At 36.0% G+C, this 13,712-nt stretch overlaps 1 protein-coding gene across 1 annotated transcript in view; it reads left to right on the plus strand.

Annotated features, from left to right (window-relative positions):
• Positions 1-13,712, plus strand: part of LOC115304136 (cat eye syndrome critical region protein 2) — a 151,608-nt gene that overhangs the window by 85,596 nt on the left and 52,300 nt on the right. The window contains exon 3 of the mRNA XM_029954178.1: positions 13,044-13,227. Within this exon, the coding sequence (XP_029810038.1) occupies positions 13,044-13,227 (184 nt within the window). The remainder of the gene's footprint in view (positions 1-13,043; positions 13,228-13,712) is intronic.

Below are 13,712 nucleotides of genomic sequence, written 5' to 3' on the forward strand. Positions count from 1 at the left end.
AGTAGACATTGATTCAGCAGTTTTAACCTCTCTGTACCTCATCTCTTATCTATTATGAATTGCATATTTTGCAACTGGAGTCAGCAGACTTTCTGTAAAGACCCAGAGAATAGATATTTTGGGCTCTGTATACCGCACAGGATCTGCTGGAACTACTCCACCCTGTAATGGTAGTGCAGAAGTGGTGCCTAAGTGACTGACTGGGTCTGTGGCAGTTTTAGAGTTTTATGTACATTGAGATTTGAATTTAATAACATGTCCACATGCTGTGAAAGTATTGTTTTGATTTTTTCCCCCAAAACCATTTACAAAAGGATGGTTTTTACATTCTTAGCTTATAGGTTGTTTTAAAAAAAAAAAAAAAAAAAACAGCCATAAAGACAGGCAGGCCAAATTGGGCCCACAATCCATAGTTTGCCAGCTCCTGTTTTTAGAAAATAAAAAATGATTACTTTTCTAGTTTCCACTAACTTATTCTAACCTTAAGTAGCATATGGAACTCATATTTGTTTTTAATTGTGTTCTCCAAACTGAGATTCCTGCCCTTACAGGATAGAATAACGCTTGTTTGTTTATCCTTATGTGTCCTAGCCACTGCTGTAAATGCCTTTCAGGAACTTTTATTTAATCCTTATAATGCCTACTGTAAATTCCTTTCTCATCTTTTAAGGATGACGAGTTTGAGGTACAGAGAGGTTAAATAACCTGTCCAAGGTTACACAGCTGGTAATTGATATAAGATAGATTTGACCCTTAGCAATGTAATCCTGGACCTCCAACTCTAACCCACAGTCCCATACTATAAAGGAATTAAAAGAAAACTGTTAGAAATTTTTGTCTAAAACAAGGGTTTTTAACTATTTTGAACTATATACTTCTTTGGCATTCTAATGAAGCTTATGGACCTCATCTAAGAATATGATGTAAAATCACAAAATAAATAGGATTGGGGCTACAAGGATGGCTCAGTCAGTTAAGTGTCAGACTTCCGCTCAGGTCATGATCCTACAGTTCATGAGTTCAAGCCCCATGTCGGGCTCTGTGATAACAGCTCAGAGCCTGGAGCCTACTTTGGATTCTATGTCTCCCTCACCCTCTGTTCCTCCCCCAGTTGCTCTCTGTCTCTGTCTCTCACTCAAAAATAAACATTAAAAAATTTTTTTTAATAAATAAGATTACAATAGAATCCAATTATACTGAAGTATGTTCAGTAAAATATAATAAAACAAATTTTTCATACAGTAACATGTTTTTTTGGTTAACTTATTAATATGTTCTAGCAGCAGGCTTTATTTCTCAAGATTACTATCTTCTAAGTATTCATGATTATAAATACTTGTTTTGAGATATTTACAGTATCTGTAATGTGATATGAAATATCTGAAATACTCATGCTACATACAATTTTGTTGCCTACATTTATAATTGAGCAGAATGCAAAATTTCTGTTATAGGCTAATAAAATAAAAATGGTTATTTTCTTAAGTTCATGGACCATGTGAATTATCTCTGTGGACCTTTGCTTTAAGAGGTTTCTCAAACCTCAAACTAATCTGCAGTTCAGAATCTGTGTTTTAGAAGGATTTATCTAAAGTTAAAGGAATTTAGATGTCGTCTAGTATGATTTGCTTTTTAACCCATGAGGAAACTCAAGTAAGCAGCAAAAGTGTACCCAAGTCATGACTGTCACTTCCACACGTGTTCCATTGTACACTACTGTAATATTTACTCTCATATATGTTTAAATATATTCTGTGTCACAAGGCAGGATTCATTTGCAAATCTTTGGTTTGGCTTTGTATTAGTTATAGTTGTGTTTAGGAATTTGTGGTATCTGAGAGACATTTAGAATAAAGTCTCAGTTCAAAAGTTTTTCAGGAATTTGTTCACTTTGTTGCCAAGGAAGAATGGTGCAGTAAGCAGTCCCTCATCTACAAGGGATACGTTCCAGGACCCCAGTGGATGCCTGAAACTGTGGCTGTTATTGAATCCTATATATACTCTATTTTTCCCTATACATACTTATGATAAATTTTAATTTATAAATTAGGCACAGTAAAAACTGAAATTTTGATAAATACTTAAATGTTAAAAATAAGCCACAGTAAGAGATGGACAACAATAACAATAAAATAGAACAATTTCAACGATTTACTGTTATAAAAGTTATATAACTATATACACACCCTCAATGTCTTACTGTACTATACTTACAGTGTATTATACTTATGTACTATACTTACCATGATGATGTGAGATGATAAAATGCCTAAATTATGAGATGAAATGAGGTGAATGATGTAGGCATTTTAATGTAGCATGAAGGCTACTTTTGATAAGTCAGAAGGAAGATCATCAGCTTGGATCTCAGATACCGAAACTGGAACGTGAAACCACAAATAAAGACAGGACTGCTACATCCGAATGCATAGTGGATGTGGCAGCTGGACTCCTCAGAAATTCTGTCTTTGTGTGATCCCTTTCCTTTGAGCGTGGGGTAGCATCTGCTCCTAACCCATAGAATGTGGCAGCACTGATGGGATGTCACTTTACTGATTATTTCATACCGTATAGGCCTCCATCTTGCTATCAAGGGCTCTAGAGACTCGCTCTATTGCTTTGATGAAGTAAGCAACCATGTGGGGAAAACTCACATGGCTGGTAACTGCAGGAGCTGAAGGCAGCCAGAGAACAGCTCTGTACATAACCATGGATAAATCAGGCCAGAAAATAATGTTGAGCAAATAAATCACAGAAGCATATGTACCAGTGATTATACTTTTAGAAATGTAAAACAGGGAAGACTAAACGAGGATAAATTTATGTGGGAAACTTTTAAAGAAAATCCAGGGAATTAACACAATTCAGGAAAGTGATTCTACCTGGTAGGAAGGGAGAATACTGTAGCTAGGGATAAGCGTAATAGACGGCAATTACCTTAGATGGTAATAACATCTAAGGCAGTGATTCTTTTATTTTTTCTTTCTTTTTTGAAGGAAGTGGGGTTTTTTTGTTGTAGTAGTTGTTAACATTTATTTGAGAGAGACGGAGCATGATTGGCGGGGTGGGGGGGGCGGCAGAGAGAGAGGGAGACCAAATCCTAAGCAGGCTCCACACTCTGAGCTGTCAGTACAGAGCCCAGTTGCAGGGCTTGAACTCAGAAACCACAAGATCATGACCTGAGCCGAAGTCAGACGCTTAACCAACTGAGCCACCCAGGCACCCCTAAGGTAGTGATTTTTAAACTTAGGAACATCAGAATCAACTAGAAGGCTTGTTAAAAGACAGATTCCTGGCCCCACCGCTATCTGTTTCAGTAGGTTGGGTTTGGGCTGAGAATTTGCATTCTTTACAAGTTCCAGATGATGCTGGTGTGCTGGTCCAAGACCATCCTCAGTGCCACAGATCTAAGGAAGATCTAAAATTCTGTTTCTCAAGCTTGATGGTAGACACATAGGTTCTTGTTTATTTTGTTTTGTTTTTGCACTTTCTTTATAGTTTATTCCCCTCGGTATATAAACTCAAACACAGAGTACCATACCTTGAATTGGTAACATACTTGTTATGGCTTTTGAGACAGTCTGTACTTTTCCTCCTTTTAGTGTCCCTGGAATTGCAATTCTAACCCGTTGGTTTTATGAGCCTGTATCAATAAAAACTAGTCATTTAAAGCGATTCATCAACTACTTGCTCGAAGCAGCACTTATTTTTCTTCATTGGGAAGTAGCCTATCCTAACTGAGCAAGGAATTTGAAATCAGGAACTTCCAGTTTGCTCCCAGCTGTCAAAGTGAAGATAGGATTGTTTTGAGCAATGGTTTAATCCTCATAAAAATATCCCCCCATTAAATGCTCATTGTGATGATATTTGACACCAAAAGATTTTTTTTCCTTTTATCCTCTTCAGTGGAGTGCTTTTTAGATAATCTAGACTAATTTGTGCTTCGGTATGGTCTTTGTTTCGCTTTCTTGTGGTTTCCCCTGAAAGTTGGAACTCATAACAATTATACATTTTACTTCCGTTAATTATGTAATAGATTCTCTAAAGACTCTTAAACATTTACTATTTGGAGGTCTTATCTGTCCTCTCTAGGAATATTATTTATCTTTTTGGAAATTACAAAACTTCTGTGAAATGAGTCGATTTAATCTCATCTTTATTAAGATAAAATTTAGATACAATAAAATTCACAGCTTAAGTGTACAGGTTTTTTGTGGACAAATGAATACACCATATTTTCACCCTCTTACTCAAAATAATAGGGCATTTCTATCTCTGCAGAAGGTCCCCTTTGCCACTAAATCTACACTGGCCCTCTCCTCCACATTGCACTCCAGGCAACCACTGATCTGATTTTTTATCACTATGGATTAAGTTTTACCTTCTTCTAGAATTTTAAATGAGTGGGACTATATAGTATATACTCGTGTCCAGTTTCTCAATCAGCATATGTGTGTGTGATATTCATTGACACTGCCGTTCCCATCAGTGATTTGCTCCTTTTTGAAGAGGGAGTCTAAATCGTATTCCATTGTGAAAGGAAATACCACAATTTGTTCATCTGTCCACTAGTTGGTGGACTTGTATGTTCCTTCCAGTCTTTGATGAGTAAAGCAGCTAGGAACATTTGCATACAAATGTTTTTGTGGTTAATGTTTTTGTGGTCATATGCTTTCATCTTTCTTGGGAATTGAGGAGTCATATTATAAGAGTATGGTTAAGAAACTGCCAGACAATTTTCTAAGTAGTTGAAACATTAATACTCCTACTAACAACATATGAACAGTCCAGTTGCTCCATATCTTTACCAAGACTTGTCATTTTTAATTTTACCCAGTTTTTTAAGTTTACTGATTCTAGTGGGTGTAACATGATAACTCATTGTGGTTTTAATTTGCATTTCCCTGATGACTAGATAATATAATGGGTAATAAATAAATATTTTCTCCTGGTGTGTAGCTTGCCTTTCCATTTGTTTTGCGGTATATTTTGTTGAAGTCCAGTTTATCAGTTTTTTCTAAGTATGTTTCATACTCTTTGTTTCCTTTCAAAGAAATTAGGACCTATCTCCATATCAAGATTTAGTTCTAGTTTTAGCTTTTTGCAGTTGGCGTTATGATACATTTTGAGTTAGTATTTTGTATTGGGTGTGAAGTAGTAGTAGTATTCTATTTTTTTAAAGTTTTATTTATTTTGAGAGAGAGCTTGAGAGAATGAACAGGGGAGGGGAAGAGAGAGAATCCCAAGCAGGTTCTGCGCTGAGAGCATGGAATCAATGCAGGTTTTGAACTCACAAACCGTGAGATCATGACCTGAGCCAAAACCAAGAGACGTCAGATGCTTAAACCAACTGAACCACCCAGTGCCCCTTTAATGTTTATTTTTTTGAGAGACAGAGAAAGAGAAAACGACCCAGGGATGGGCAGAGAGAGGGAGAAAAGGATCTGAAGTAGGCTCTATGCTGTCCGTGCAGACCCTGATGCTCAAACTTACAAACTGTGAGGTCCATGAGATTATGACCTCAGCCAAAGTCACATGCTTAACTGACTGAGCCACTGAGACGCCCTTTCATTTTTTTCCACTTATGAATATCATATATTCAGTCCATTTCTGGACTTTGCCTCATTCCATCAAATCAGTATGTCTTAAACCAGATGCACATGAACCAGATTATCTTGAATATTGAGAGAGTAAGTTCTCCAATTTTGTTGGGAGGGGATTTTTTTTCACTGTTCAAAATTTGTTGCATTCCCATGTAAATTTTTAAATAGCGTGTTAATTTCTTAACAACAAAAAAAGCGGCAACCTGCTAGAGAAATAGATATTTTGAGCAGCATTGAATATCCCTGTCCTTGGATGTTATACATGTTTTTCCACTTATTTATCTTCATTAACTTCAGAAATATTTTGTAGTGTTCAGTGTGAAAGAATTAGACATCTTTTTGTTTGCTTTTACGCATTTTACATTTCTTGATGCTGTAAATGGAATTACTTAAATTTTTATTTTTTACTTGTTTCTAGAATATACAAAATATAATAAATTTCTATATATTGACTATGTTTTTATGGTCTTCCTGAATTGACTTTTTAGTCTTACTGGTTTTGTTGTAGATTCCTGATGATTTTTATATAGTCTACAGTTAAAAACAGTTTGCTTCCTCCATGCCATTCTTTGTCCCTTGTACTTCCTCTCTTGTCTTATTCTGCTGGCTAAGAAAACTCAATACATATTTTTTTTAATCCTAGGGGAAAAGTATTCTGTCTTTCACCATTAAGTATAAAGTGTTACCCCTTTGTATATTGCTGAATTTGATTTGCTGAGGGTTTTTACATCTTCTTTGTTCATGGGGAATATTGTTCTAGTTTTATTTTCTATCTTTGTCAGATTTTGGTACAAGGATTGAAAAGTATTCCCTCTTCTTTTCTGAAAGAGTTGGTGTAATTTCTTTCAAACATTTCCTTAAATACTTGGAAGAATTGACTACCTTTGGGTTTGTAGTTTTCTTTGTGCAAACTCTTGATTATTATTGATTACCTTTCTTTAATAGATTAAGGCTATCCAGATGTTCTATTTCTTGTTATTTTTGGTAGGTCATTTTGGCAGTTTTCAAGGAATTTTGTCTATTTTATCTAAGTTTTATTATTTTTTAATGTTTATTTATTTTTGAAAGAGACAGTGTGAGCAGGGGAGGGGAGGAAAGGTGGGGAGACAGAGGATCTAAAGTGGGCTCTGCTCTGACAGCAGTGAGCCCATGTGGGGCTTGAATGAACAAAACGTGTGATCATGACCTCAGCTGAAGTCAGACAGGCAACCAACTGAGCCACCCAAACACCCATCTAAATTTTAAAATTCATTTCCATAATGCTGTTCATAATATTCATTTCTCCTGTTAAGGTCTGTGTGATTTACAGTGATAGCTTCACTTTTTGTTCCTGATACTATAATTTGTTGTTCCTCTCTTCCTCTTTAGTCTTTCTGCTGCTTTATCAACTTTTCAAATATTTATTAAGGAATCAATTTTTTACTTTACCTACTGCTTGTTTTCTATTTTAATGATTTCATCTGTTTTTATTGATTTCTTATTTTTATTATTTTTTGTTTACTTTGGCTTTAACCTGCTCTTTTTCTTCTTCAGTCACAGTACTGTTCTTAACATTTTTCCCCCTTTCACTACAGGTATTTAAAGCCATAAATTTTCTTCTAGGCAGTGGTTGGCTGCATTCCACAAATTTTGATGTACTGTAGTCATTATTCAAAATATGTCCTACTTTATTTTGTTATTTCTTCTATGATCCTTGAGTTATTAAAAGTGTGTTGTTTAATTTCTAGATATCTTAGTCTTACTGATTTCTAATTTCCATGTGTTCAGATAATATACTCTTTGAGACTTCAATCTTTTAAGATTTTTGAGACCTCTTTTATGTTCCAGCATATAGTTTATCCTAGTGAACATTTCATATGCACTTAAGAAGAATATATTGCAGGGTTTTTTCTTTTTTTATATATAATTTTTTTAATGCTTTTTTAATTTATTTTTGAGAGACAGAGAGAGACAGTGCAAGCAGGGGAGGGTCAGAGAGAGAGGGAGATACAGAATCCGAAACAGGCTCCAGGCTCTGAGCTAGCTGTCAGCACAGAGCCCGATGTGGGGCTCGAACCCACGAACTGTGAGATCTTACCTGAGCCGAAGCCGGATGCTTAACTGACTGAGCCACCAAGGTGCCCCATATTGCAGTTTTTGTGTAGAGTATTCTATAAATGTCAATTAGATCATGTTGTATTTTTGAGATCTGTGTCCTCAGTGATTCTTTTGTCTTAGTATGTTAATTAATGAGGAAAATGTTAAAAATATCTGGCTATACTTGTGGATTTGTCTGTTTTTCCCTTTGGTTCTGTCAGTTTTTGTTTCATGAATTTTGACATTCTATTGTTAGATACATATATAAAGCTTTGTTATGTATTCCAGGTGAATTGCCTTTTTGTCTTCTCAAACCTATTGTGCCTGATACATGCATGATTTTCTGTCCTTCTGTTCGTATTTTTGTATTTAAATTATGTCTTATAGATGATATCCTACAGTTGGTCTTGTTTTTTTTTTTTCACTCTGACAGTTTCTGCCTTTTAGTTGGGATGTTTACTCCATTCACATTTAATGCAATTGTTGATAAGGTTATTTTTCCACTTATTCCTCTTTTTTTTTTTTTTAGTGTACAGTTTTGTGTATAATTCACAGAATTGTTATAAAAATCATTCCCAAATGACACTTCATACCTGTTGGCAGCCACTCCCCATCTCCTCCAATCTCTAATCCCAGATACCCAATAAACTGCTTCTTATCTTTGTAGTTTTTCCCTGTCTTAGGTATCTGTTATAAGAGTTATCATACAATATATGCCTTTTTGGGTCTGGTTTCTTTCACTTAGCACAATGTTTTCAAGTTTCCTCTGTGTTGTAGCAAGAATCAAGTACTTCATTCCTTTTTGTGGCTGGAAAATATTCTGTTGAATTGATACACATTTTATTTATCCATCAGTTCATGGACATCTGCATTGCTTCAACTTTTTGGTTATTGTAAATTATGCTGCTATGTGTGCACATTTGTGTACATGTTTTTGTATGGATGTATGTTTTCATTTCTCTTCAGTGTGTATACCTAAGAATGGAATGGTCTGGGTCATATGGTAATTCTATGTTTAACTTAAAAAAATTTTTTTAATGTGTATTCATTTTTGTGAGAGAGACAGAGCATGAGTGGGGGAGGGGCAGAGAGAGGGGAAGATACAGACATCAAAGCAAGCTCCAGGCTCTGAGTTTTCAGCACAGAGCCCAACGTGGGGCTCAAACTCCAGAACTGTGAGATCATGACCAGGGCCAAAGTTGGTAGCTCGCTCAACCAACTGAGCCGCCCATGCCCCCCCCTGTGTTTAACTTTTAGAGCACCTTGCCAAACTTTTCCAAAGTGGCTGCACCATTTTACAATTCTGCTAACAGATTATGAGGGTTCCAGTTTCTTCAAAACCTGGTCAGCACGTGTTATTATCTGTCTTTTAATTTTCACTCTACTAGTGGGTGTAAGGTGGTATCTCATTGTGGGTTTGATTTGCATTTTTAAATGGCTGATTATATTGGGCACCTTTTCTTATTTTTTCTGATGTTTTATTCCTCTGTTGGCCCTTCAGTGCTTTCTTTTTGAGTTATTTCTGATAGTATTTTACTTTATTTCCTCTTTTGGGGGGTGTGTGTGTGTGTGTGTGTGTGTGTGTGTGTGTGTGTGTGTGTTGTGTGTGTGTGTCCGTGTCCAGATGTTTTACTGGTTCTAGAACTAGCAGTATGTATCCTTAAATTATAAGAAGCTATTCAGGAGTGCCTGGGTGGCTCAGTCAGTTAAGCTAGTTAAGATGCCCTGTGGAGCTCCATGCTGTCAGTGTGGAGCCTGCCTGGGATTCTCTCTCTCTGATCCTTCCTCTCTCTCTCTCTCTCTCTCTCTCTCTCTCTCTCTATATATATATATATATATATATATATATATATAAATGAATAAAATGCACTTTTAAAAAAATAAGCTATTCAGAATTCTTATTGTACCTTTTCATCTCTTACACCTGACACTTCAGTTTTTTCAATGCCAGTAATATTTAAGGTCCCATCTGGCTTCCATTCAAAAAAGGTATTTTATATTACATATTGATTTCCAGTTGACTGTTAGTAGTTTTCTGTTACCCGACATAAATAATCATAAAGGCATGTAAAATCTATGTTATATATATATATATATGCTTCTTGGCTAAAAGATATATTTTATGTTTTAGTCCTATTTTCTTTAATTTAAAATTACCCTGATTTTTAACTTGTCCTGGCTGTCATGTTGATTTTAGGATGTGTTAGGTACGGCAGCCACTGTATGGCCCTAGAAAAGACATGTTACTTAAAAACTCTTATTCTGTATCTTTGTATGATCTTTAAGAAGAAAACAGTTTATCAGATGTTCTTAGAGAAGTTGCTTCACTTGGAACCAAAATCTTTCTCCCAATCCAGTGTTCAGTGTTAAATGTGGCTTAACTGTTGACACATGTATTTTATTTGCTTCAGAAATTCTCATAGCCAATGAAAGGAATGTAATTTGTTTTTACTTAGGTCTCTAGCATGCTGCCCATGATGACGTTTCTTAATTATTCCCCTGCAAGTAGACTGTGGGATACCCTTCCGTGTCTCAGAGAACTAACACATGCCTCAAAGAACTCAGGAGTCTTCTTTTCATCTGTGATCACTTAATATAGATTGCAGATATTAAAATTGGTTGCTCTGCATCAAGAGGCCAGCTCCAAGCAGCTGAGATTTGTGCTAACATACTTTACTCAGGTCATGCCATCCTTGTCAACATTGGTCTCACCGTGTACTATCTGAAGCTAATTGGTGGGGTTCTAAGAAATGGCTAACTTGGCGAGTTTGGAATAAGGAAAAGAGGAGTCTTTACGAGAATTTGGAACTTTTTCAGACAAGAAACAAAGTGGAACTGGTTGTGTTCAGAACCTTTGATCTTTCTGTTAACCATATTCTGTTGAGACGTTTCATTATAATCCATTATATTTCAGAAAGGTGAGAGGTATTTAAGTCATACCATATTCTGTTGAGACGTTTCATTATAATCCATTATATTTCAGAAAGGTGAGAGGTATTTAAGTCATTAGGAGAGAGTTGCATTGAGCTGCATAGATGAGTAAGTCAGGAGTTTTCAGCAGCACAGTACCCATACATTCTTCTCCTTTAAGAAACAAAATCTGAATGTCAACAAAAAATTGTGGGTGTGCTCTTTTTCAGAATGAGAGAGTATATGGTCTTAAAGAGCTTTATGTCCTATAGATTAAGAACTACTAAGTAGAAAGTATTAGCCTGAATTTTGGCTTCCTGCAGGCTTTTTGTTTCAAATGCCCTTGGAAGTTTTTTCCCCCTTTTGAATTTCTGATGTTTTAAGAAAGGAATATAGTTTTATATGAGGAGGTTTATCTAGGTTGAATTCCAAGCCCTCAAGTATCTCTTGGTAAGGTATGGAGATGTCCTAAGAAAACTTTTAGCAAAAGCAATGTAATTGAAACTGAGTAGGATAATAGGGCTATTGGAAAGGAATCTCAAACATGCACTTCTTTGAGACAAGTAGAGGCTTTCAGACAGATTGTAGGCACAAAGAACAACACTGTTTATACACATTCAGTGTTTGCAAGACTGGTATGCTAGTGCTTCCTTTGCCTCACATTGGAATTAGAAGTTTCCCTAGTCTGGCCCAGCCTGCCTTCTGCCACATCCTCCACCTAAGCTGCCATTCTGGTGAAATAATCTCAGTATTCTAGGTTCCATATTTTATTTTACTGCAGGAAAACTATGCCTTGTTGTTTGGGGTGCTGTGTGTACATTAGAAATCCTAGAGGGGTACCTGGGTGGCACAGTCACTTGAGCATCCAACTTCAGCTAGGTCATGTTTTCATGGCTCCTGGGTTCGAGCCCCACATCAGGCTCTGTGCTTGACAGCTCAGAGCCTGGAACCTACTTCGGATTCTGTGTCTCCTTCTGTCTTTGCCCCTCCCCTGTTTGTTTTCCGTCTCCCTCTCTCTCTCAAAAATAAATTTAAAAAATTTTTTTTTAATTTTAAATGAAGAATTTCTAGAAAGCATGTGGTAAAGGTATATTATTAGCAAGGAGAGATTGTCATCATCATACACTTTGCTACTAAAAAAGAATTTTAAAAATACACTCCATTTTATTTTCAAATTTACCATTGCCACAGTATCTGCTTTTACCTCCAGCTTGAGCTACTCTTTGCCCAGCTCCTCCCTCCTGAAGGGACAATCCCAGCTTCACAGGCAATAGAGAGAGGAAGCAGTCCCGACCCACTAAGGTTCAAGCCCAGGTATTCATATGCTAGTGCTTATGCTTTGAATTGAATGTGAATCCTACAATCAAATCAAGTTTGTGAGAACCTTGATATGCAGAGGTATTATGCTGCATTTTGATAAGCTAACTCTGTTCACATTTTCCCCAGTTGATATATTAATAGTAAGGAAGTAGTGTCTTCTCTCTTTGAAAAAGTAAAATGTTTAATTTCTTATTTGCATTAGGCCCTTTGATTTTTTTTTTCCGTGAATATGTCTTCTGACTTTTTCTACAAATACAACTACCACAGATTGTCAGTCAACGTGGTGCGTGCCTCTTTTTTAAATTATATTGACATTTAACTTCTTTAGAGCTCCTTGCTCAGTGAGGGGAAAAAAATTAACCAAGCAATAGGTGAAATTGTGCTCAGATTTGTTAATAGTTGTAAGATAGAATAACCATCCAACAACTAAATAGGTCTTTATACAAAGCACATTTAGGTACTAATCAAAATGCAGTTATAGAATTGCCAGTCAGACTCTAATAAAGAACACTTTAAGTTGCCATCAAACTCTTAAATCTTTCCTATAGAAAAATTATTCTTCAAAATTTAGGTTATAGTATTTTCTGATAAGCTTTAAAGTTTATGTAATAGAATATAAAATTGTAGTTGTATATTGGAATAGCTGCTTGTATCCTAGAGAAGTTTTTTCCATCTTTGTTTCTTAACCTGAAATATAAATTAATTAGTCTAAGCAAACACTAAATTTATTTTTTGGTTTGCCATATCAGTTAGGATCTAATTTTGAACCGCGATCCATTCAGATTTTGTAGTCTCTTTAATTGCATGAGCAAAAGTAAGACTTGCCTCAGTTTCACAATCTATACCATTGATTATTAAAACTTTTATCTGTTCACCAGAACATGCTATTTGTGGTTTGAAGTACAACAACCTATTTTATCTTCTTTGAAACTTGACATATACAGTCCAAGTAGATGGTATAATAACATGAAGCTTCAATGAGGGGCTTTGCAACCCTTTTTACTATTGCTTTTTTATTTCCTGCTTTCTGTTTGAGATTTTTTCAACTGTCAAACCATCGGTTCTCTCCCCTTTTCCCATCCATCCTCTGTATTTTATATTAATGTATTTTTGTGTTTGGGGCCATTTGGTTAGGCCTCAGACATTCCACAGCTACCTAGAGGACATCATCAACTACCGCTGGGAGCTTGAAGAAGGGAAGCCCAACCCTCTGAGAGAAGCCAGTTTCCAAGACCTACCCCTTCGTACTCGTGTGGAAATACTACACCGCCTCTGTGATTATCGGCTAGATGCAGATGATGTCTTTGATCTTCTCAAGGTGCTTCACTGGCAAACCCTTTTTTCCTAGAGCAAATTCCTAGAGCAATCAGGATATACAATCTGAAGATGTTAAGAAAAGCCAAAGTTTGGCTTGTGTTCCTAGTCTTGACACTCTTAATTAATAATAACAACTATGCAATGACCACTGTAGCCAAGGTAATCCAAGCCATACATTTAGATGACTATATGTTATTTTGGTTTAATTTCTAGTTTGGTTTTGTCTTATGTGGCTGAGTTCCAGCTGACAAAGTAACAGTCAGGCACCTATTTATTCTCTCTGTCATCAGCCAAAATTGCAACTAAGTTAGCCACTGAATTTTATTTTCCAAGTTCTAAAATTGTTTTGTTTAATTGAAATATTTATTGAAAACTACAAGGACTATAACCCACATATGCAAGTGAGGTTCATCCCTACTATATACATACCACAAAAAATGCACTGGAGAAGGAAGATAGAATATCTCTTCCCTTTCCTTTATTCTA

Source organism: Suricata suricatta, chromosome 10 (assembly GCF_006229205.1).
Source record: "Suricata suricatta isolate VVHF042 chromosome 10, meerkat_22Aug2017_6uvM2_HiC, whole genome shotgun sequence".
Lineage (NCBI taxonomy): Eukaryota > Metazoa > Chordata > Mammalia > Carnivora > Herpestidae > Suricata > Suricata suricatta.